The 25,516-nt window shown below is 47.8% G+C and overlaps 1 protein-coding gene across 1 annotated transcript in view; it reads left to right on the top strand.

Moving 5' to 3' along the window:
• Nucleotides 1-25,516, top strand: part of PIGL (phosphatidylinositol glycan anchor biosynthesis class L) — a 66,581-nt gene that overhangs the window by 24,464 nt on the left and 16,601 nt on the right. Inside the window, exon 3 of the mRNA XM_019511206.1 lies at nt 23,852-23,942. Coding sequence (XP_019366751.1) covers nt 23,852-23,942 — 91 coding nt within the window. The remainder of the gene's footprint in view (nt 1-23,851; nt 23,943-25,516) is intronic.

Here is a 25,516-nt window from a genome sequence, read left to right as displayed (position 1 = left end):
ACTTCAGTGGAGCAGGGCTTGGCATGCCAGCAGTCCACAGGAGTAGACAGAGCCCGTCTTTAAAAAATGTTGGTGCAGGGAGAGGCAGAGAAGGGGCTGCACAATGAACGTTGTGTAAAATGTATTTTCTCTTAATGACCTTCCTGTTCAAATTGGCTCTGTTTACATACAAATCAAAGGCTGGTTTGTCGGCCTGCCAGCAGTGCAGACTCAGTCTGGGATCTCAAAATCCAGCTGTGTCTTTCTGCCTCGGACATCCTCACCAGTAATAACAGTTCTGCAGTTAGGACTTGACTAATGTTGTTGACTACATGCGAGCCAGAAATGAATCCAGCCTGCTCTTCCTCTGCGAGACAATGGGGGTAAAAACTTGTTTGTGTCAGTGAAATAAGTATTTGCCTCTCCAAGCCCCACAGGGAGCTGATATGTTGAGGACGAAGATGTTCTTTTTCCATAATTACTTTTCCAACTCAGAGCAATTTTCTGACTAATGAGGCTTTGAGAACTCAGGCTCTCGTTTTGTTCATGTTGCAGGCACAGCCAGAGACTTTGAGGGCTTTCCCCGTATAAAGTGTTGCCTCCCTGGAACAGACTGCCATCTTTTGCTCTTTGTGGAAGCTGCTGACTGTGTTTTGCCTATAAACCAGCAGAAATGGCCAGTGCTGATTGCAGGATTTTACCTGGGTTCCTCAGAATCAGCACTTTCTCTTAACAGGTCCCCTCATGTCAGCTAAGTCAAGTGAAAATACAGTAGCTTTTTCCAGAGTTGTGCTGTGGCCAGCCTGCCTGTTAGGTATGCTGAACCCTTTCTTGTTTCTTGCCCCAAACTGACCTATATTCTTATTTTGTCAAGCAGCAACACCCAAACTTTGCATGAAAGCATTTTCCTTTGATAGCTTGCCAAGAAGCCAAGCATAGCACCTTGCATGGAATGAAGCCCGTTGCTATTGCCCTGCCTTAGGGAGCAGTGGCTGGCAGCAACTGCAGGTCTCTGCGTGCTTGATCTCAGCAGAGCCGTCTCAGTTCATAAAGCAGAACTGCATGCTGAAAGCTGTGGTCTCCACAGGGCCTCCTGCTTCTATTGCAGATGACCTCCATATTTGCAAGCAGGTTGCACAGGTATCATCTGCTGCGGGGGAGCTTTTGCAGAGCTATATAAGGTTTAACCATAGCAGGCTGTCATTAAGGGAAAGAGTACTGGAAATACCTGTCTCAGCAGGTGAGTAAAAACTTGCCTGGACGACTCTCTCCCTGAATGCCCAAATGGAGGAGGTGTCCCTAGCCTGCTTCAGAATCCAAGGCTCCCAGGTGCTCACCTCATTGCCTGCAACCAGCTTTTGAATGGTCCAGCACAGAGAAACCTCTCCTCTGTGTTCCCTTGGCTGGGTTTGCCACAGCACATCCTCTTGCTTTTGCAACCCATGACCTCCCCAGACACATGGAACGGTGCATCTTAGAAAAACTCAGTCCATTACCAGCGAGTGCTTTTGCTAAAGCGTCAGAGCAGAGGCAGCCAGTTGGGACCGTGCAAGTTCATGTTAGATAGCGCCGGGATTACAAAACTCGGGCAGAACAATCGCCCTTCCTCGAGCTGTTCAGCGGAGCTGCGTTGCAACAAGTAGGACGGCCCAGTTGCTCTTCCCCTAGCGCCAGTGACGTTATGTTTGCAGGGATGAAGCGTGCACAAAGGCAGCTTGTCTTAGTGGCTGGAGCACAAAGCTGGGAAGCAGAATTCCCTCCCAGCTCCACCAAGCAGCCTGACCATGTCCCCCCCCCTCCATGCCTCAGTTTCCTATAATTCCTACCTTTTGGGGTACTGTGAAGAGTAGTGAGTTTCCCATCGTGTGTCATCGTAAAAGTACAAAATGCTGTAAATGCCCCCCTAAGTATCATTACTGGGACTTTTCTTTATAGGGTTAATTTCTTTTTTTTCTCCAAATGAGATCTGATTTAGGTTTGAAATGAGAGCAGAGAAGGCAACGGATTTTTCCTGCAGGAAACTAGGTCAGCAGGTTTTTATTATCGTGCTTGACAGACCAATATGGTTTTCATTTGGGAATGAACTCAGTTGACATTGTGTAGGGTCTGTTTCCTCTTCCCAGAAACCAATCCTCAGACTTCGCTTCTTACATTATGGCTTTCACAGATCAAATGCAAGGAAATATTTAGCCAGAGAAGCTCAGGTCCTACTGAGTGTGTAAGGCTGTTTTTAGAGCCATCTGAGTCATGGGTGGTACAGAAACCCAGAAGGAAAGATCTTAGAGAATTGGCAAAGGGGAGCACTAGGATTTGAATCTCCTTGGTCACAGAAAATGTTTGCCTTTTCTTTCTTTCTCTGCCCTGTTTCCAGCTAGCCCTTCTTACAACCTACTTGCTTTATGTATGTGCTTGAATGGGGACAGGTTTTGATTTCAGGATCAGAAAACTTACTCTAAATCAGGTAAATTTAGAGGACCCCCCCATTCCTTTTACTGGAGCTACTGAAAATTAACGCGTTTGCCTGAGATCAGCATGTGGCCTGCTGAACTGTCTTCAGGTGGGAAGCGGTCTGTGATACTTCTGCACCAGCACCGCTGATACAAGACTGGAATTACCTAGTGTCTTTGAGACTTTTCTAGACTTACTCTTTACTTACAGCTTCCTTGGCTACCAAGCCTGGTTAACAGCAGACATTGGAGGATATTCTGTTCATTCCTTCCTGAGAATACATGTGCGCGTTCTTTACTTCTCTGTACTCAAGTAACACCAAATTCTGGCAGACACGTTACCCAAGTGAGACCTCAGGACTGCTTTCTTTGCAGACGTCCTTATCCTTACTTAGTAAGAGTTAATTAAAACTCTAGTGTTGATCTCAGTTACACATCTGCTTTGTTTGGCATTCTAGTCGCCAGGTAGAGACGGCCTAGATTTGAGTGGCTATTTTTAATGTTTAGGAAAGTTCTGAGTGTTAGGACTGAAGGCTAAACTGTTATTTCCAAATTTATGCTCTTGTTGTTTTACAGACTTGAATGTGATTTAATGGCTTTTCAATGTAATGAAAACATCTAATTCTGTCCTGTGCCAGTCTTTATTCAGTTCTGGCACCAAGAAACCCAGACATTTTTGCAAACCAAGTTTGGCTTTTAAGGCTGAACAAGGAAAATAGAGGCAGTACTGAGAAGAACAGACAGCAGCAGCTTGCCAGCAATTCCTGGAAATAATAGAGTTTCACAACCATTCCCTACAGATGAGACGTTTAGGGAGGAAAAAAAATCTTTGTGGCTTACCAGGCAGCATAAAGAAAATGCAGGCTCTGCTCTGAAGGTTTATTATGGTAATAATGCAAATGCCGTTCTTGGGTTTAAACCAGAGAACAGACTTATCAACTGCTTCAGAATGACGACATCTTAGAAATCGCGGCGCTGGGGAATACAGATGAGAAATTCACAAAAGCCCTCTCCCGAGCCTGCTTTTAGGCTGCATGTTTCGAGTACCTCTGAATGTTTAAGTAGCTTCCCTGTCTCAGCTGAAACAAACGTGCTCATGTAATTGTGTGAACCATGGACATGCCAAGCAAGGCTGGGGAGAGTTGGACTTTGTGAATAACAGTGTGCTCTTGTGCTCAGCTGAGATGTGTAACAGGACCAGAGGCATAGCAGCCCATGTCAGATAAAGGCTTTGGTAGGGCTCCCTGCAGACACACATGCATGCACAGGCAAAATAAATACCTCAGGCGGAGGAAGCATTTTGGAAAGTGCCATACTCTGTCAAAACAGAAGGGACTGTGGGAGAAGTTCCTTAGCGCTCTCCAAAGATGAAGTGTTTTTTCTTGCATGTGTTAAATGGCAACTTATAAAATGACTCAGATGTTGCTGGGGGGTTTCAGTTTCATTAATATCAGCGTAACCTGAAAAAGTGTCCTATTAAACTTACTCAGGGATCACGGGAGCTAGCTATGGAAGCAGTCTCCTGGGTCCTCCATCCTGAAGCCCCTTCCTTCCAAGTAGGGCAAGGCTGTGCCTATACATTTGAGGGTAGACCCTAAAAGCTACAGCCTAATCGATAAAACCCCTGGGGCTGCATGATGCTTCGCATGGCTGCATGCAGGGCTGCACAGTGCTTCACGTGGACTCGTCTGGCCAGGTAAGGAGCACTCTTCATAGAATCATAGAGAATCCAGGTGGGAAGGGACCTCAGGAGGTCGCATCTAATCCAACCCCCTGCTGAAAACAGGACCAGCCCCAGCTTGATCTTCCCAGCCAAGGCCTTGTCTACACAGGTCTTAAAAACCTCCAAGGATGAAGACTCCACCACCTCTCTGGGGAGCCTGTTCCAGTACTTCACCACCCTCCTCGTGAGAGAGTTTTTCCTAATATCCAACTTAAACCTCTTTTGCTGCAATGGGAGAGCATTGCTCCTTGTCCTGTCATCTGTCACCACTGGGAACAGTTCTTGTCTGGCTCTTCTTCTGGTCTCCCTGAGCATCAAAGTATTTGATAGCAGAGGTGATGCGAGACCCCAGACCAAGGGGTCTTAAACACAGGAGAAAATGTTGGAGACTTTCATATGAATTTTCATTTCTACCTAGGAGAACTTTTACGATCTCTACTCTCCTTATGCCTGATGAAGAGCGAGTGTGCCCAAAAGCTTGCAGATAAATACAGTAATTTGTTTGCAAATATCTAATTGGTCGAATAAAATATATCACCTCTTCCACAAGTTTTGATTCCTTGGGGATTTTCAGGTCTTCAGCAGCAAGGAAGCCAGCCTGCGTTGCATTCTTTTCCTCTAGAGTTGAGGAGGGCATTGGAGTCGGTGGGGCATCCACTGGCACTTGTATAGCAAAGGAGCGTACTCATGTTCTTGCATTTATATAATAGTTTTTGTTTTCCTCCAAAGGAATCCAGAAGACTTTAACAAATTACACGCATGCTGGAGACACCACTGAAAATACAATAAACCTCATCTGGGTTGAAATATAGCAACTGTCAGTGACACTAAGCAATGCCGTGCATTTCAGAGAGCAGTCTTCTGTCCTAGATTTGTGTTCCTTGGGTTAATAAACTCATGTCATGTATGTCAGCAAAAGAACAGATGCTTGCAGCAGCCTGGTGGATAAACAGATGCTGGATAATGCTAGTGAGTGAAATAAGCCATTTGTCCCCATGTGGGAGCTCTGCTGCATAAATGATGCTGCCAGCAAGTGGAAGTAGGTTATGATGTTCTCTCCCAGGGCTGAGCGGGGAGGCCAGTCTCTCTAACTGTGGAGCATTTGCTTTGCAGAATAAACGTCCAGGAATAGAACTACAGCTGCCATTTGGGGGACAGTTGTGACACACTGGTGTATTGTCCTTCCCCTTCTCTTCAGTGTAACCCTTTGCCTTTGTGGTAGAAAGTGACTGCTTTAACGGTGAAAAATACCGTCAGGAGGCACGAGTAAAAAGGCTGTTTTTCCTTCAGCCGTTTTCACTTGTCAGTAGTACTGCTCCCTTGTTTTAGCTGGAAGCTAGCATCAGGCTTTGGCCAGCAGAGGTTGTCTGCAGCTGGATGCAGGGCAGATGACAATGCTCCTCTTTGTTTTGCTGCTGAGTAGCACAGTGCTGGTGTACCAGGCAGCTACCCTGGATCTGCTTCCCAAATACCAAGTAGATCTCCTTTGGCAACTACTGCTGCAGTAGCTAGGCGACATAAGTTTGATCTTAAATATAGGGCCATGCATATAGGAGCCTCCCTGGAAGAAGTGCTCTGCCAGTGAGTGAACGAGAACTTAGTGGTGCTGGAAGGTGCTGGATTGACAGCCCTGGGAATGGAAGCACAGGTCAGCCGCAGCCCGACCCGCACAGTGGCAGCCTTCCCCTCGCATGCATGCCCATATACCTTGTCCTGGCTTTAACTCAGGTACCTGTAGCTACTCCCTGTTGTAATCCGTCTTTGACTCCTGTGTTTATACCTGTTGTACAGGTTTGTGTGTGTTGTAATGGGCCGTTCGTGTGTAAAGGGCAGTAGGATCCATCTTTCTTTGAGCTCCAGCTTCACCCCTGCCTCCCTGTGGATTGACCCGCAAGCATGTCCTGTAGAGCAGGGCCCAGTGGGGTACTGAGGTTGCAGACCCCCTACCTGGGGCTCTTCTGCTGCCCTCAAGGGCCCATGTGGCTGCAGGAGGGTGGGGAAGGATTGACCCCAATTTAACCCTACACCACTATTCCAGAAGATCAGGCAATCTTGCCAAGGGCAGAGGGACAATCCCAACAGGTCATTTGCACGATACCTTTCTTCCTGCGAGCAGCGCTGCCTATTGGTCCTCACTGTCCTATTGCACTTAGCTCTTGCTGCTGCCCGCACTTCCCACAGTTCACAGGCAGCCGGTCCCTGCCTTTCTGGACTCTCCCCAACCCAGGGTTTGCTTTATTACCTGTGTACTCGACACCCGGACTTGGTAGGTGAACCTTCTGCTGACCTGTGATTCTTAGAAACGGCTTGGGAGGCTTCCCAGCGTTGCCGTTCAGCTCCTGTTGTTTACAGTGACAGTCACTAACTCCTGACATTTATTCAGCGCTCCTGCTCTGCCCATGAGCCTTTGGGACCTTCAGATAATGTAGGCATTTGACCTTTCTATTCTTAACCCCCTTAACATTTAGAGAGGCTCTCCTCGTTCATCCAGGCCGTGTTTCCTCCCACCCCTCCCTCAATAGTCCTCCATTCCTAGCCAGATAAGGTTACTCCTGGGTTACATTGGCTTAAGAATGGGGTGCCAAATGCTGCCAGTCCTGTTTCAAGGACAAACACCAAATCCAGGTGGGTGAGCTCACAAGCTTCAAGTCAGTGATGGAAAGGTAGCAAGCAGTGACTTTCATAGCCCAGGGGACCTGAGCTGGCCGTGAATGTTTGGGTGCCGGCTCAGTCTCAACCCGGTAAAGTGAACATGATGGCTGTGGTAAGGAGAGTTTAAATGACCCATGCAGCGTCTCTAAGCTGTTGCCTTTTTCTTCAGCGCTCATTAGCGCTTGGGCAGTCAAAGGATCTGAAGCAGTATCACAAATCCAGCTTCCGGATGTGGGATAGCCTGGTTGTCTGAATGTGGAAATGGAAACAGGATGTCCAGTGTTTTAAGTCTAGCCACTCCCTTTGTCAGTTCAGTCCTTGATTAAGTCTCATCACCTGCCCCTGTCACTTGCCCCATCTGTTAAAAATGGAAGAAATGGAGAATCTGATAGGAGGCTTCTGCATTTCTGAAGCACAGATTTGCTAAGGGGAGCTAGATGAATCAGTGAAAGATGTATGTAAAGCCCAGTGCAAGCTCCCACATCTAGGAGGAAAGCAAATTGGCACATGTACAACTTGAAGGATTGTATCCTGGAACAAAATGACACTGAAAACGGCTTAGGGGTAACTAAAGATCCCCAGTTGAATGTCAGCTTCCAGCAAAGGGCTGGAGCTAAGAGGACAAATGTGATCCTCCAATCTATCAGCAAGGAATAACACATGGGAGTAGGGCGGTGGTATTACTTCTGTACATGGCATTAGGAAGACCATTGCTGGAATACTGTATTCAGATCTAGTGTCCACCTGTCAAAAAGGATGTTGACAGTTGGGAGAAGTTTGCAAAATTGCTACAAGAGTGATTCAAGGTCTGAAAAACACAGCTCAGAGTAGGAAATTTAAGATAGTCAAACTATTAATTTATCCAATCAAAAGAGAAGAGGTGACATGAGGACGGCTTACAGCTATTCATGTAAGGAAGAAATTTTCAATAGTAGAAGGGTCTTGAATTTAGCAAAAACTGAGATTCAGTGGTCAGGAGCTGATGCTAGACAAACTCAAGCAGGAAATAAGATGCCAAATCCTGCAGAGAAAGAAAGTAAGATTGTCGAAGGATGTGATAGCTTTTCCATCACTTGAGGTCCGTAAATCAAGAGTGCCTGTCTTTCTGAAGTACATGCTGTAGTTCACAAGGAACTGATAAGCTTGTTGTAGCTTTTACTGGGGAAGTTTCTTGGCTTGCATTATGTAGAAGGTCTCACAAGATGGTCGTAATGGTCTGTGACAGCCTCAAAATGAAAATGTGAAAATGGAAATGAAGAGTGATGAATATCCAGAAGGATTAATCAGCTTTTAGGTCTGATTCTCCTTTGTAAAATCAAGGTGCCCGCTGAAGCCAGAAGGATAAAAATTGAGAATTAAAAAAATATTTAAATATATATTATTTTATTTTTGTTTATTTACACAACTGGTTAATTTAATAGTTAAATTAATTTTGAATGTCTGATAACCTGTACTAATGTGCTAAACTTAATCTATTAGAATAAATGGAATTAATTAAAGTAATATTCAAGCAGGACTTTTTTACTGATGAAGTTTTAAAGAGAGTCAAGCAACTGAGCTTGTAGAGGTCACTGGCCAAGCACCTGAAACCATAGTTGGCTGAAGAGCAGAAGTACTTTTAATAGCAGTAGGCTCTTGTGTAAGTTCAGAGGGGAAACTCTGTTCATTCTGGATAATTCATTTAGTTCATTTTATTAAAAAAACAATTGGGGGTTGAAAAAACAGGGTAGGTCTTTTTCTTCTTCCAATCTATGGATAACATCATATGAGAACCAAAGACCCACTGGTTCAAAAATCCTGAAGGTCAGAGTAACCAGCAGCAAACAGTCCAGGTCCCTCACTAAAGATAATACTTCGTTTGTTTAATATATCATATCGTTCTACATGCAAAGCATGTTTTGATAACCGTATTCTTTATATAGCCAGCACATTGAATGTACCTTTAACTAATAAAAACATGATAAAATTCTGTTTTGTGCACTTATAATTGAAGTCCAATTTCTGTCCAAAAGCAACTTGACCCAAATTGTGAGTAAATTCTTTAATCATCTAAAAAAAAAGAAATGTAGTATTCAGCATCAGCTAACATAAAATGTAAATGTTTAGAATCTGCTTAAATGTATGTTTAGCCATGTAGTTGCATAAATGCAAAAACAAAAAAGCATCAGATTAAATGTAGAAGTTATATTTATTTTCAGATCAACACCTGTTAATGGCTACTAACTAACGACATTAACCTTTACTTTTTTAAAAAAGAATTTAAAAAATATAAACACAAAACAAAATCAAAGCTGATGCTGTAAACACAGGTTTCTTGCTTGCTGATCGAAGGCAGCTTGATTTAAATCCGTCCTCTCCAGTGGAGTCACTGGGGGTTTTGGGCACACAACGAATGCAGAATTGGGCCCACGGTTGTATCGTACTCTGAAGGTGAAAAGTAGTGTGCCACTGCAGAGGATTATTACTGTGGGGCTGAGCACCAGTCAAACTGCTGTTGGCTGAGTTCACCTGTAAGGAAGTCACTTTTGTCTGGTCTCGGAAAACCATCAGCTGTTTGCGGAGCATGATTGAGAAAGACAAGTCGTAGGAACTGAAACCCACCCTGCCGCTCGCTTCACCTGGCCTTTGAGGGTTCAGATTTAGGATGGCTGGCCTTTTTTAAAGTGCTCCATGAAACAAACTCAAAGCGACTCAGAGCAAAAATAAAATGTCAGATTTCTGTCATAGGATGCTAGTTGTCTGGCAAATCTTCAGTTTAAATGGTTTTGTTGCCTCATCCCAATGTACTGGATTTGCTGAGATGTAGGAGTACAGTCCTCCAGTTAGGATTAACAATTCCATAAATTTGGACCTCAGAAACAATAGAAATGTGTTAGGGCACACAAGTGAGGGCACATTCAGCAGCTTTAGTGACTGTGTTAAATGAAAGTCCAGATACAGGTATAGATATCTACTGAGCTAATAACGTCCTATTCTTCAAATGGACAGAACATTAGTTGATAAGAGATTACAGAAGTAAATCTGCAGACTTTAATGTTTAAAAATGCATTCTAGATTAACAAGACCTTCAAAGTGTGCTGTGTCAGCAAAGGGCCCATTGTGTAAGCTAGGTCCCGAGGGTTTCAGCCATGCCTGGTCTTTGGGAGGGGATTCTTTAGTGGCTCTAGGCCAGGGCGAGGAGTCTGGATTTCTGAAATCTGCTGCTGACTGTGGCACAGAGTGACTCCATTGAGGTCAGACAGTGGGAGTTTCAACTTTACTGTTCATTCTTATACTGTTCAAAATGAGGGTAACGCCTGCTGCGTGTGAGAGGAGGACAGGGAGGCTGGCTTAACGAATATTTGTAAAAGTCTTTGAGATCCTTAAGTGGCAGATGCTTTAGAAGTGCAAAGCCATGATATGGAAGTGGTCTTTCATACCTCTCTTATCCCCTGGGGATCACAGAACAGAGAGATAACATTATCTTTGTTAAAGTAGGATGGACTAGGGTGTGATTGTATCTGTAGCATGAGGCAGGCTCCAGAGTGGTCCATCTAGCTGTTTTTCTGTCAGCTGCTCCAACAGGTAATATGAAATAGAAGCTAGGAAGTCTTAGAGCCGGGCCTGCAAAGTAGCACAATGGTCAAAAGGAATCAGAACACTTGGTAGAGGTGATATCTTCTGTGCCCGAGAGCTTGCAAATAAAGACTTTTTTAAAAAAGCATCTAGTTGGTCTAATAAAAGATGTCACCTCTACCATGAGGTCTGATTCCTTTTGCCTCTAGACTAATCCGGCTACAACCTGGATACCTGGCATAATGGTCAAGGTACTAACAGCCTTGATGGAGACTCCTGTAGTCAAACCCGGTAAAACTTCTCTGGCTGACTGGGCTATTTGTAGCTCTTGTCTTTGTCCCAGTCCATTCCAGAAGATACATTTCCGTTTTGATTCAGAGATGGCCCAGCAGAGCAATTGCATTAACACACCGGGGATGGCTGGATGGGACAGCTGTGTTGACAGTCTGTCCTGCTTGGGGCATTATAGACTCTCTGCAATCAGCTGAGATCTCTGCATGCTCCAGCGCTTTAGCACTGAACTGAAACGACCTTTGTCTGTTTTGGATGACAAAGGAAGTGACCGAGTTTAGAGATTTGGCAGCCAGTTTGTGAGATCCTGCAAAGGACATGCAAACTGCAATGCCAAATAAGGGTGCGTGAGTCTGTCCTACTGTAGCAAAGTTCACCGGCAACATGCAGAGCCGGCTCGTCCATGGCTGGAGGGAGAGGCGTAAAAGGGACACAGTCACCTTGAAACCATGTTAATAAAGTAAAAAACAAAAACCAGAGTTAAAGGGATTTGGGATCCTGTCCTGGCTCCTCGGACCACAGCCCAGTTATAGTTTTACAGTTGTGTTTTCCTATTTTTTGTAAGTTGGTTTCTCCCTTCCCTTGTGCTGTGTACTAGACAAACACGTCCAATGGCAGAGTGCTTTTTCAGTTATAGTGCCTAGTATTTGTATTGCGGTCGAATCAAGGGGCGAGGCATGTGCGCGCACACCATGGAAAACTCTGTGCTTGGGTAAGCTGACAATCTAAGGAAAGGAAAACAGTAAATTGTCTGTTCACAGAGTGCCGGCCAAGTTACTAAGCAAACACAGGATAATTCTTCCTCGACCTCTTGATATTATAGGACTCATAGGAGTCGCTTGTCAGAGGAGCGTATACAAGCACTTGCAGGCAGAACGGGCTTGTTTTTAAGTTGACCGTGTACCTTCAGATCCACTGCTGCATAGCGATTTTGTTCTCGTGTGTGCTGTGTGACATTTCAGTCCAAGGGATCAGAAGTCAACACTGCCTTTCTTTCAGTTTAGAAAAATGCTCCCGTCTAATGTTCACTGTGATTGGTATAAAAACTGCAAGCGACACAGATAGGTCTGATAGGCACCAACATTGTAAATGGTCCCTCATGCCGCGCAGGATCCTTTAGATTAGAAAAGCTCTCTCATCCCTCTCCCCTAAACTTCCCCCCTTCCCTAGAACAAATGTGCGGAGACCTGAGCTGCAGGTCACCTGGCTGAGGCCTTGACAAGGGAAGCTGGATTCCACAGTCAAGGTCCGTGCTCCGATTCCAGCCCGGGGAATGTTTGCTTGAATATCTCAGATGCTGCAGTATCACAAAGGGAGAGAGACAGTCTCCAAGGTAACCAGGATCCAATCCATTTAAAGCTTGATAGGTGAAAAATGCACTTGAAATGGCACCCCAAAAAACAAGCTGGCAGTCCATTCCTATCCTGGAGCGTGGGTGTGATGTTAACCCCTCTGCTGCATTCTCCCCAGTGATTCCAGGAGCCTGTCCCAGCCCAGTGCAGCGATCCGGCCTCATGGTGGCAAAGCTCTCCAGCTCCAAGACAAGGAGGACGCAGGCTGTCCCAGTGCCAGTGCTGAAAGCTCAGCAGGACCCTTCCATTGTGAACAGGAACGACAAATTTGAGCGCGCTCCCTTTGGTGAAGACGTCTAAACGAACTAGGTCTGCTAGTTCCTGTAGCAGCATCCTCCACCTCCTCCCTGCAAAGTCTGGCTGGTCCAGGGTCCGTCTCCACCACCTCGCTGCTAATCCAGGCCCTGATCTTGGCAAGGCTCTGGGCAAGCTCATCACTGCACTGGCTGTTTCTGTCCAATGGAGACGGGAAGCAGTGTCAGCATTTTGCAGACGCTGCTGCCTGTGCGACTTCACAACTTCCTACCTCTGCCCCTTGTACACTTGCCAGACAGCAGGAGCAGCAGAAGAGGACCTCTGGACTCCCCGGGACAAGGATCTTGATTCAAACAAACAATTGTCCAACACCGTCTCCTGGGTCCTCTGAGCCAAAAGGGCCTGACCATGGTCAAGGACACCTAACAGCTGCAGGCACTGCTGGAGTTACTGGCCAGCCTTCTTGGTAATGCTCCTGGTCCCCCAAGGACACAAGTCCCCAGGAAGGAACAATATCATCAATGTCATAATGAGATGTCTTGAGTAAAGGGCTAATCACTGCTGCTTTGGGAGAAAAGGGGCAATTTCAATGTAACCCTATTAAATCCAGCACTTCATCACGTAACTGAGCTCCCTTCAATTCTAAAAACAGCAACAAGACCTTCTAGAGAGAAGGGTCACAGCTGCAATAACTGATGGCCAATTAAAAAAAAAAATCAGTGTTCCTAGGGGATTTTTTTGGTTTCACAAGTCCAATAATCAACGTGGCCTTGACTCTGGCCGGGGACCTGATGGGAAGTTTCAGAAAGCTGTCAGCATGGGGAAGTCAGAGCTGGTTTATGCTTTGAAAAGGCCTTGGAAAAGGTCACGATACGGTGTAACTAGACAGAAGAGTATCATGCAGAGCTGTGTGGGAAGAAGGGACAAAAGGTTTAATCTCCCATGCCCTCCATTTGCAGAATTTTCATCAGTTTGTCAAGCATTTTTTACTGCAGAATTGTAGGCTTGGTATTAAGAGTCCTGAAAAGTAGAAGAGCAAACCAGTCTGACCAGCGGGGGGCAGAGTGGGTAGTCTCAGCGGTCCCGTTTCTGCAGGGCTGGGTCTGATTTAGCCCAGGTCCCATAACAGACATCCCTCTGGTTCTCCAAGAAGCATTTGGCACGTTCACACCAACCCAGGATGCGCAATTACCAGCAAGCAGGAGTTCGGATGTGCAGATACAGCTCCTCTGGGGTGTCAGAGCTGGGGGGAGAGAGTGAGGATGTTCTTCCCATTACAGTAAATGCTTGAGCACGGTAGATAATAACACGATCCCTTCTCTTCTTAAGATGGCCAAGAGTTTCTGGAAGGAAAGAGTTATTCCAGGGCTGGGGGTGAATTTCAGGAGAATGCTGACAGTAACGTAGGGGCCTTGAGACTTGCTCAGGGTAGCAAAGTTTCGCTCCCAGGTGAAAGTTGGCAATGCACCAGCCTGGCAGGAGGAGCACTGTGGTGCAGTGGGTTGAGTTGGGAGCCAGGAGCTCACTAATCCTGCTCCTGATTCAGCCAGTGACTCAGTCGCTTGCCTTGAGCAAGTCTCTGGAGCTCTTCCCACCACCGTTAGGAAATAGGGATTATATTACTGGGAGGAGACTAACCCTACTATTACTGGGGTTGGTATTACCCCTCCCTGCGTGGGAAAATTCATTAACAAGTATCTGGAAAACACTGAAAATGCAAAGGGCTGCAACAAGGTTTTGGTTGTAGCCGTGTTGGTCTAAGGCCTGCGACAGTGAGAAGTCCTGTTTATCGGGTGATCCGCAGGGGCCTGGGCTCTTGCTATAAGTGCGCAGTGACAGTTTTTAACAGGGCCTTCTTAGAAGACTCTTCCTGTGCCTCAGAGGTGGTGGGGAGCTGTGCTGGTGCATTGGGAAGGGCTTTCCAAGCCGGGGCAGAGGGAGCTGCAAAGGAGCAGCAAGGACTTCTCGAGTTGTACATCATCAAGAGGATCCAGGGAATGGGGGTGCGTATGCATAGCAGACGGTGCTTCTGTCGGAGCTGTGCTCTCCGCTCTTGCCAGTTAGTCCTCTGCATGTGAGGCCTGTACATACATTTTTTAAAATATCGAAGATTTTCCTCGTTTAAAGCTTATTGGGTTTTTTGTCACTGATTTTTGTGTCGCTGCTGCTTTCCCTTTCCAAGGCACCAGGCAGAGGCTTTGCCTCAAGCAAACAATCTCTGATGCCAGGCGAGACTGCCTTTTCCTGGAGGAGCGACAAGAGCACGAAGGCCCGGCCTGAAAGAGTTAATCCAGTCGAGGCCGTTGGCAATCTTGACGGTCCTGGAAATACTGCTGGGTCCTGATAGGCTGCCAGCAGCCTCCCTTTCACCCCACCATGTGACTAGTGTAAACAGCCTTTAAAAAGACTTGCCAATCAAAGTGGGAGGCTTTCTAGTGGGCCAAAGTTCAGCAACTACATCACGGTCCCTGCGGCAATGAGAGGTTCTCGCTGTGGAGCAGCAGGCAGTAACAGGGGTTACTATAGATCACAGGAGCTGTTGCTATAGCAAACCCATTGCATAATGTTCGCATTAAATCAGACAGCGAGAGAGTCAGCTAAATAGTACAAGTCGCCGTGTTTCACTCGATGCTCCTTGTGCAGAGCCAGAGCCCCTCTTCCCTGCCGGAAGTGAAGTGACAGGTCCCAGTTGGGCTCTCATGCAATCAGTGGCAGAGCTCCCGGGAACTTCATGGGGTGGGGTCTGGCCTGCTCTTCACTGCTCACGTGGGCCAGACTTCCAAGATGCTGCCTGGCCTGAATAAGGACCTTTCTCATTAGCAACGGTTGCAGGATCGGGCCCCCAGTGGGACAGGGGTGTCTTCACTTTCAAGGGGTTCTGATAAACAGGAGTGACCTCAGGCACCGCCGCACACCGGTGAAAGGTCTGCCCAGTGGGGAGCTCACAGCACGTCACGCTCGGCAGGACAGACACGCTGTCCTTTGAATTACAGAGACCCTGGATGAGTCCAGCGTGGCACGGGGAGAGCACGTCTGGGCTGGAGTCAAGTGAGAGCAGGGAGCCTGGTATTTTGCGACATTGCAGGCTGCATTTGGTCCCTTCTCTGCCCCCCTGGGGTCCATGCCATGTTAGAAGATAATGCCCACGACTTCACTGCTCCCTGAGAAGACTCACAATCACTGATAGCTTGCTAAGCCCACCAGCGCTCAGCTTTTCCCTGCAGCCTGCCTGGGCCTTCCTGGGGTCTGGAGTGGATGTTGAGCCCTTCAGCATCTGGACGGCCTGATTTGGCGCTGTTTAGTTTGGTGACAGATCTGCCCTTTACCAAAATGGTGTTGGGTCACTTCCCATATAACAGTGTATTTGTTATGCTGTGAGCAGACAGACCCGGTATTAAGAGCGTGCTGAAATGGCTGCTGAGTGTGTCTGGCACGCAGGGGAGGCTGCACTTCAGTCCTGCCTTTCAGCAGGATTTTGCCGGTGGTCATGAGAGGCTTGCCATTCTTCCCCCAACTCCTGGTCCTGCTCCGTACGGGGCAGGATCCTGTTCCCATATTTCAGCAGGAACTGTGCATGCCAGCATGGTGGGAAAGAGCCAGGTAGAAGGAACACATTGCAGTCCTGTTCCACAGAACTAGTTGCCCCTTCTGTGGGGCCAGGAGCGTGAAACCTCCTGCCTGGTGCCTTGGGATTGGAAATGCTTGCGTGTCTAGAAGCAGCTGTGCCAGGCTTCGCCACCCCAGCATTTCACTGCATGCAAAGATGCCTTTTCTGCAAAGGGTTAAATCACCCTATCCTCCTGCCCTTCCAGCCTCCAAGGTCTTTGGTTTGATTTTTATAAGGCTTTTTTGCCTAATATTCCTGTGTTGTGGGGTGTCCAAGCCCCAAGTGGATTTTTGCCTAACTAATGTTGATGTGCCGCGGAGTTTCCAAGCCTTGCTCAACAACAACAAACCAGCCAACGTGGCTGCACCTCCAGCGTGCTTCACACAGCCGAGACATGGTGCCGGCTGTGCAGTGTCTCTGGGAAAATCCAATAAGATGCTTCGTGACAGCTACACTTAACGGCAACTATGTCACCGGGAATTAAGGTTATAAAAGTAATTAGAAAGGGGCTTATTAATGATCAGATCAAAGTTGGAGGCAATGCAGCTGGTGGCTGAAATCCCTTGGGTCGCTTGTCAGGCAGTTTGGGTGCAGGATGATAATGTGGACCGACCATGGCAAACCTTGTGCTGGGCCTAGGGAGGCATCGGACTGAAGCGCTGTGTTGCCTGTGCCTTGGCCCCGTGATTTTCCTGTCAGATGCCGGATGGCTGTGTTCGAAGATGTTTCTCCTGCAGGTGAATCAGCATCTGATGCTAGTGGACCAGGCGTTTGGCAGTGACGTCTGTTCTGGAGGATGACCAGGAATGCACTTTACCAGTAAACACACAGCCCAAGAATGGGCTGGCACCCACTAACGCTTTAGATTTCCTGCTATTAGTCATGGTCCTTGCACGACGTGAGGACCTGACCAATGTGCTCTGCACTACACCTTTCAAAGGGGTGACCTGACTTTGCTGTTGAGAATCTACTGCTTATTACAGGCTGTGCTGTTACCTACAGGCATTCAGGAGGTTGTCACCACTCAGCTGTTTTGACAGACTATTTCAGCAAATGCTGGGAGCCAGACTAGAGCTGGGGCATGGTGGCTGCATCTCGTAGCCCCAGCAGATTCCCCAGGGTGAGCTTTGCTCAGTTGAAGCACGTGCTCTCAGGTGAAGCATGTGCTGTCCCAGAAGCTGCCCCAACTTGGCCTCTTGCTGCTGTCCCCAGCACAGGCACACGTCTCACCGTGCTGCTCACGTATGCAACCCCCTGTGGATCCGTGTCTGGGCTGACACGGGTGCCTCTTTTGACAGCAGGTTGGGCTGACAGAAGCAGAGGCCCTTCCTTCAAAGCTGTGCAGGACCACCGCTTGGCACTCCAGCGCTTCTGCACTGCATCAGTCAGCGGTGTGTCCTAAATGCCTATTCTCTTCTACACGTCCATATTCTGCACTCATCACAGTCGTACCCAGGCGCCTTCTGGGAGTGGATTAAGCATCCTGAGTGTTGTGTGCACATTGCCGTTGAAGCAAGAGGTGGGGAGGCCTGTGGTGGTCCTGAGTTCATTCCCAGTCTTGGCCCACACAGATGAGGTTTCCCTTTGTTGTGGGAGGCTCCATTATGCCTCACAGGCAAGGTTGTTAAAGGCACTCTGCTTCTTGCAGCTCACTTTAGATACGTGGGTCCCAGGCCATGGGGAGCCTGGAAGACTAGGACTGAGCCTGTGAACTTGACTTGCTGCCCTGTGGGAAGGAGGGGAGGACGGGTTGGGTGAATTTGTTGTGTCCAGCACTGCTCAGGAATACATATGTGCTCTAGACCCTGCAGGATGCTGTAGGAATAGCAAAGCTTCCATAACACCGTTCCTCCAAGGGCCTGAAGCTCCTTCCCCATGCACCCATGTGTATGACTAATCCTATTTTGCAGATGTCAGAAATGAGATGTGGAAAGGTTGTGAGTAAATCAGCAGCCAGGTGATGTAGCATCCTGTTTGCTGCCCTTGTCACTGGACCAGGCTGGCTCTTCCCCACTATAACTGAATAGAGTCCTTAACCTGCACAACCTTGATCTCTGCCCAGTTCTACCCCTGAAAGCCACCGCCACTTGTTTGTGTTTCAAGGCAATGAATATGAACTTGTTCCTGCAGAGCCTTGTGCTGTAATTTAGCAACAGGGCTCTGAGGCACAGACGTCAAATGAATACCAGATTTCAAATTATGATAAGCAATTGTGTCATCTCTGTGAATAGGCATTAAACTCTGCTGAGAAATCATCAATAATGCGTTTTAAAAAATCAGACAAGTGCAGGGACACAGGGATAACTTTGTGTAAAACAAATGACCCTGTGGTTTGTAGCAGTCCCTTTAAATTTAATGCGGATTGTGCTTATTTCTCAACCAGTGACTTGCAATCATGCCCGAGACAAAAGTCTGGGACCTGAAGATCTAGCTCACCACCTGTTTCCAGTAAATTCATGGCAGGTATCTGGAGTACTGACAGAGGCAGATGCAGTGGGATTTTGCCTAGACCAGTGGAGAGGCACATACAACCTGCATAGATTTTAGATGAAGCTGAACTGACATCACCCAGTAACTTGCAGATACAGCCCTTCTCTCCCCTTACGTATAAGAGGTGCCCAGCATGGTCACTTACAATGGGCCCAGCATGGCCACTTATAATCTACGCCTGTAGATTTCTTTCAGTGAAGCTCTCCAGGGATAGATCATAGAGGTCAGAGACGGAAGAGGACCGTGACATCCCTGTATAGTACTGTTCTCCACGGCTTGGTAGTGTCTTGTCCAATCTTATTTTAAAATGTTTTGAGCCCTGGCATTTTCACCACTTCCCTTGAGAGCGTGTTGCACAGCTGGGCCAAATCCTGAAGCCCCTACTCAGTACCTTCCCAGGCTGGTCTTGCACAGAGGCTGCTTGTTTTCCAGGGTTTTACCAGTCTTGGTGTTTCAGGATGAGCCCATGCTCATTGCATGGTTTCCCACTGGATCATCGGACATTCGTTCCTGGTTCATTCTGTATTTCAGCGCTGCCCTGTTTAACTACGTCTCAGCTATTTCCCAGATCCTTTATGACGTAGGGCCAGAAGGGCCTGCTGGGTCATGGAGTCCGATCCCATGTATTCACAGGCAGGCATTTGCCTTAGAATTCCCCAAAATAGCCACTGCAAGCCCCCAAAACAGAAATACCAGGCGCCCCATTGACTGGCAGCCATGGCCTGGCCTGTGCCTTGCTGCTGCAGTAACAGGGAAATGACTGGGTATTTTTCCATGTACATCCTGGACTTGTGCTGAACTCTAGATGACAAGCTCCCCAGTAAGCCTGCAGTACCTGTTTTTCAATATGACATGCTGGTGGACATAGGTCGGATCCTCGGATCTTGTAAGGGGTTTCTCAGAGGCCCATGTGCACCCAGTCAGGATGTTCCCCACTGCAGCTGATAACGAGCTGGGTACCTACCAATGCAGGGGCTTGCAGGCTCTCCCCAGCCGTCCCTTTACCTCAACCTGTTCTTTAAAGTTAAGAATCCACATTGAACTTCACAGAGGGTGAAAGAATAGCCCCTCTTAAGCTGACACTGCAATCAAAAGGTCTCCTGTTACGTCTGGTCATCACGCAGCTTCTCTGCGTACTAGCCTTGGTTTATTTTGTGGGTCCTTTGCTTTCTGATCCGGATTCAACCTCCCAGATGTTCGGTTAACTCCCTTATTTTAACGGTATACAAAGGGCACCCTTTGTTCCAACAAGCACACTGCAGTCATTGTTCTCAGCCGGGAACCTACCGCGCGACCGTTCACCTGTTTCCTATGTGACCTGCCATCCATCTCCCAACCTTTGTGCTGGCTTGATGTAAAATTATTCATTCGGGCAGGGAAGGGGAAAGGAATCCATGCAAAAGTTGTTTCCTGGTCAGTAGCCTTGGATTGATTAGGGTCATGCTACAGGACAAAGAGCCAGCAAGGAAGTTAGGCTGAATGGGAAACTCTTTCATCTTTACCCTTTTGGAATTCAGTGGAATGGAAAATCAGACCAGTACCTCGAATGTTTTGCATTTGATATGTTTGAGAGGAAAGGGGACAACTTCTTCCAGGAGGAACAGAGCCAAGACTATCCTAAACACAAGTGTCTCCTCTGGGACGTATTTGGTAGTTGGTCTAATAAAAGGTATCATTTCTGAACCAAGAGTTCTAGATTTTTGCATTCCCCAGGGACAGCCACTTCAGTAAGTCCTGTAGACTTCCCACAAGCTGGCTGTTCAGTTCATCTTAATCTCCAGAACGATCAGGAGAGCCTGGCTTAGGATCAAAGACATTCCACGCAAGGCTGTAGGAGCGACTCCATGTGCAGTGCACTGGCAGCAGCGAAAAGGCCTCTATAAGATGAACAGAGCAACTCAGGTCAGAAGCGAGTCAGCTGGCCTACAAAAAGGGTATATAGCCAGCCCGTGTACGGCAGGTGAAGGTCTTACAGCCTCCATCAGAAATACAAAGCATTCCCTCCGGTTTTGCTGCTTCTCTCTGCCTTTCCTCCACTGAGGGTTTGCAAAGATTTTTTTCCCCCCAGCTACTCGGTTGGTCTAGTAAAAGACATCACATCGACCCAAAGAACCTTGCTGTCCTCCAGCGATGCGTTTTCTCAGAGGGGGAGACCTCACAAGGTGACTAAGCCTCCAGGGTGGGACAGTATCGCCACATTGTGCTCATGGTGAGAGCACACGGTCAGATGGTCCAAGCAAACCAAACAGACAAAATACAGCAGGCGAGAAAAGAGGGCCAGAGAGAAGATTTACATCAAGCGTTGCCTTTCTAGCTGTTAATGTATTTCCCATCCTGGGACGCTCCGTCCCAGACTGAATCGTGTGTTGCCCACCACTGAACTGCGTGGTGCATTTGCTGAATGTGAAGAGCCTGCCCTGCCAGGAGAGAGCAAGTGGATGGGGGACAAAGGGGAAACAAGCCTGCTCTGACAGACAGCATTGGCACCACCTGGGACCGGACACGGAGAGCTTACGGCCAGGTTTTTCTGGTGGTTGCTCTCTGGACTGGTACCTTTCCTCAGAGACCCCTCTGAGCCTTTTGCATGCAGTGTCCCTGGGGGGGACCCCTCCAAACAAGCGCTCGGTTGACATCAGGCTTTTGAACTGAGCCCCTCTATCCCATCCCATCCCATCCCCTCCCATCCCATCCCCCATATCTCCCTGCTGCCCCCCAGCAATATGACCCCAGGGTCCTGTGGAGCCTGTGATTTATAGCTTGGTGATTGACAGCACCAACAAGGAGATCTCTGGGGCAAAGGCCACAGGGGGTGGGGAGGAGGGAGATGTCTCCTGGGACCGGCTCTAGTCTGCCCCTGGGAATGTGCTAATTTTCACTCCATTACAGTCCTTTATCTCAGCCCTGCGACCTTGAGCTCAGAGACATTATTGCTGTAGTCAGAAAGGAGGAGTGCTGACTTAACTGCTTAATTACCAAATGCTTCTAAGGACCTGGGCAAGGTTCTTTGGGTAAACGTGATATCTTTTAACTATTTAGTTGATTTAATAAAAGATACCACATTTACCCAAAGATCTTTATCTGCCTGCCCTTAGACCAATACAGCTACAACCAACAACTCTTGAGAACCAGGAGCATTTAGGCTTATGACAGTCCTGTGCTACTGCCACCTCTTACTGTTCAGGATGGGATGCAATTCACAGTGGGCTAGAGCTGGTTTTTAGGGTGACTTCTCAATGGAGTGATAATTCATAGAGCAGGGGCAGATTATTGGCAGTATTTGTATTGCAGCAGTGCATAGAATTGCCTAGGTGCCAGGCACAGTGCACACATTTACCAAAGACTGTCCCTGGAGTCAAGTGATCAGTATGAGAGTCTATATATATGACTCTCTCTCTCTCTATATATATATATATATGACCGTCCTTGGAGTGAAGTGATCAGGTGCCCAGTCTGAGAGTCTACAGCCGGCGCAGCAGAGTTGGTGTCTGGGGCCAGCTGTGCTGCTGACATCTCCGCATGTTGTTAGGCAAATCACTTCCCTTCTGCCTTTCAATTTACCTGCCTGCAAAAACAAGGATGATGATGTTTCCCTTGCTGCGATGTGGGGGTTGACAAGCTACAAGCTGCTTCTGTTCTTGTGCATTTGGGTGGACAGCATTGGCATCTCCCGCCCCACTCCCTGGCAAGGTGATGTTATGCAGGAAAAAAATCCTCTTGCTTGCTAGGCACAAATATATCTCTTCAGGGGACCCCAATCCAGGGAGAAAAGCATAGCCACTTGCAAAGTGGGCCTGTTTTAATTGGTTTGGTGTGCATGGGGTTAATCTCCACATGCCTTCAGATTTTGTTTCCAGGGATCCTGAACAGTTGCCTCCAGCTGTTCATTTCCATTGAACTAGGGTGACCTTTATCTGTCTAAACTAGTTAAAACCTGCTCCACTACCCAGCAGTGTTTCTGGAGGCAGCCCAACAAATGGAGAGCAGCAGCAGTGACGCTAGCAGCCTTCCAGACAGTGCTATTTCCATCCTTCCCATTTCCTTCCTGACCTCTTTCTGTTGGGGCTTACCAGAGGTTTCCACAAGACATTTTGCTGGCCCTCCCTATCTTTACGCTGGGTTGTAGAGAACAGACACTACCCAAGCCACGTGAACGAAGAGTTTCTGACCCATCGCCTCAAGCTGCTGCCCATGACGGAGGGTGGTGTTTCCCCGCTAACTGGTCACCAAGTAATCCCATTTAGCCTGTCTTCACTATTAGCAGGTTGCCCATTCGTGTGTTTTCCAGGCTTGAACAGGCTGAAACTCCATTCAAACAGCCTGTTGAAGTCTTGCTTGGAGCACATGCCACTTGGGATAGGATCACCATTTTAAGAACTGATTTGGTTTGAGCCAGGAAGCCTCCATGACATGCGGTCAGTGATACCTGGGGGCCACTTCTTCACTAGGGCAGGGCTGAGAAGCATTTTATTTTATGCAGGGTAGCGGTAAGCGTGGCAGGATGCTGCGACAGGCCAGATTTCAGAACGTAGGCATTGCCCTGTGATGAAACTCGGATGCCCGGGGTTAGGTACATCAGACTAAGATCTTCTCTCTGGTAAGAGGACTTAGCAAAAGTTCCCACTGCTGCGAATCGCTGGGCAAGGTTGAGTGCCAATGGAAAAATGGTTTCCATTGGTGCTGCTGCCGTATCGATCCCTTCAACCTGCTCAGAGTAGGGCTAGGCAAGGCAGTAGCTGAAACTGCTGGCAGGCAGTGTGCAGGAGGGCTCATACACCTCCAGGATTAACAGCAGTGTGGGTGGTTGTTTTTTTTTGCCAGAAAGCCCTCTTGTGTCGCTCCGGTGTGACCTTGACCTTGGGATGTGAAGAGCAGCGTGCCAAGGAGATGCTTTTGTGTTGCCTTGATGCAGAGGTCACCATCCCTTTCATCCTGGGAAGTGACACGGTGCCTTAGGAAGCGGAGTCTCTGCTCTCTGCAGCCAACAGCTGGGACCGTTATGAGTCGAAACCCCATGTCAATGTGAGAAGGCTATGCCTTGGTGGTCTGCTAAGCTGCCTTGAGGCAATAATCAGACTAGCACAGGACAAGAGAAGAGTGAGAGAAAGAACGGCTTAACCAATCCTTCTGGGTCTCCATGGCCTTAGGCTGTCCTAGCGTTGCTAACGGCTGTGCTATTATCAGTGTAGGACCCCCCCAGCAGAGTGCTAGGCACTGGGTGATGCTTGAAAACTGGGAATCAGAGTCTGCTCTCAGTTACATCATTGTCAGTCTGGAATAAGTCCACTGACTTGAGTGGATTTACTGCAGTGTACCCTCTCCTCCCCCATGTTCACGTGGATTGTTAGACTTTGAGGAAGTCACTTTAGGTAGATGGGTGGTTTTCTATGGTCCACAAAGTTGTCTTGGTTCCCATCTCCAAATAAGATAAGAAGAGTGCCTTTCTTCAGCCTGGTCTGGGCACTGGCAGCGGTGAGGTGACGGACTGTGCTTTTGTTTCTAGGGCTCTTCCGGACAATCCAGCTGCCGAGTGGGACATGCAGCTCCTCTCCTCCTTTGTGCTGAAGCACGTAGAGACCAACAACATCAACCTGGTAATGTGAAACTTTCTGCAGGACAGGGGTTTGGCCTGGAGTAGGCTGCTCATATCTCACGTCCGCTCTTTCCTGTACAGCAGTTTCTGTAGAGTTTTGTTTAGTTTTTTTTTAACTGCTGGAGGCTCCCAGGAGCAGGCAGAGTTCTTCCCCCACCGTGAATCAGATGCTATATGATCTTGCCTCTTGCTGTAATTGGGTCCTGTGGGGCATCCTTTATGTGGGATTTTTACCAACCTCAACCAGACGTCACCACCTTTATCTGAACTTCAGCTTCTAACTCAAATCTCAAGACAAAAAAACTTGAGGCAAAACTCTGTTGAGCCTGGGAAGTGGGACCATAACCAAACCCCAGGGTTGTTAATGGAAGTGAATCTTTGGCTGAGCCCTTCATCTGAAATGAAATGAAACCTGAAAGCATTGCCTCCCATGGTTTTATTTACTGATACATTGTGGTAAGCGTTTGTGCTCCATTCTTGTTTCTAGTCTCCTGCGGGTGCCAAAGCTCTCCCATGGGTCTTTGCTAGGTGAAGCCAGGTCAGTTTAACCCTCTTCTAAATATACATGTTAACAACTGCTAAAAGTCCAGAAAAAGAGTAAAATAGCCTCATTAAGCAGAATGGGAAAGGGTGATGTTGGAAGTTAATGAAAGATTTCTCATCTAGAAACCTTCGTTCAGGTCCAGGTTGGGTCATAGGCTAGTTTGGAGATATCTTATCGTAGGCAGAGGTGAATGTTTGTCCACATCTTAAAATCACAAGCTCATCAGAGCTGCTCATCCTTATCCTTGAGGAACCCAGAAGATAGGGCTGGGGCTCAGGTTTGAGGTACTGTCTGCTCAGCCTGGCTTTTGTCTTACATGAAATACAAAAGCATCACTGCAGTACGCCTGACAGCAAAGGAAACCAGAGACTGCAGTATGCACCCTGAGTCCTATGTAGCACAGGAACTGAGAGCCCCCAGAGCACAAGAAACAGCCTTGTACTTCCAACCGTCTGTGGATTCAGAGCCTAATGTCCCATGAAATCTGTTGTGGAGCACAGAGGAGTGGCATGCAGCTCTCCTGGCGTCTTTCTGTGCGTTCTGGCCCTGTGAACAGACAGAGTTTTAATTTGATCTGAAAGCTCTTAACTCAGGGGGACTTGGATTGCATGTCTGTGACTCTCCTGGGCAGCGAAGCAAACCTGTTCAAGTCCCGGGAGAACCCTGAAAGCACTAAACCTCCCCCTGCCTGAGCAGGAAGGGCTGGCCCCCTACCTGAAAGGAAAGCAAACCCCCGCTGCTCAAGAGCAGAGGAGGCTGGAGTCTGCTCCTTGCATAGCGTGAGCTGGAAAATCACGCACGTTGTTCCTGAGTAGGAAACATGAACATCAGAAGTGCCCTTCGTGCCAGGATGCTCGCATGGTATGTACCTTTGCTACCGATGAGAGCAATGGAGCAGCCCCCATGACTGCCTCACTCCGTGGTGTTCAGGACCTGCCATAGTCTCCTAGCCGAAGAACTGGGGCAGTAGAAATGTAGGGGAGATGTTCCCAGAGAGGAATTTCTCCGAGCGACACAAAAGCCACCTTGGC

The sequence above is a fragment of the Gavialis gangeticus genome, unplaced genomic scaffold (genome assembly GCF_001723915.1).
Source record: "Gavialis gangeticus isolate Ggan-Ray unplaced genomic scaffold, GavGan_comp1, whole genome shotgun sequence".
NCBI lineage: Eukaryota > Metazoa > Chordata > Crocodylia > Gavialidae > Gavialis > Gavialis gangeticus.
Note: the sequence above shows the minus strand (reverse complement) of the source record. Positions and strands in the feature narration are given on the sequence as shown.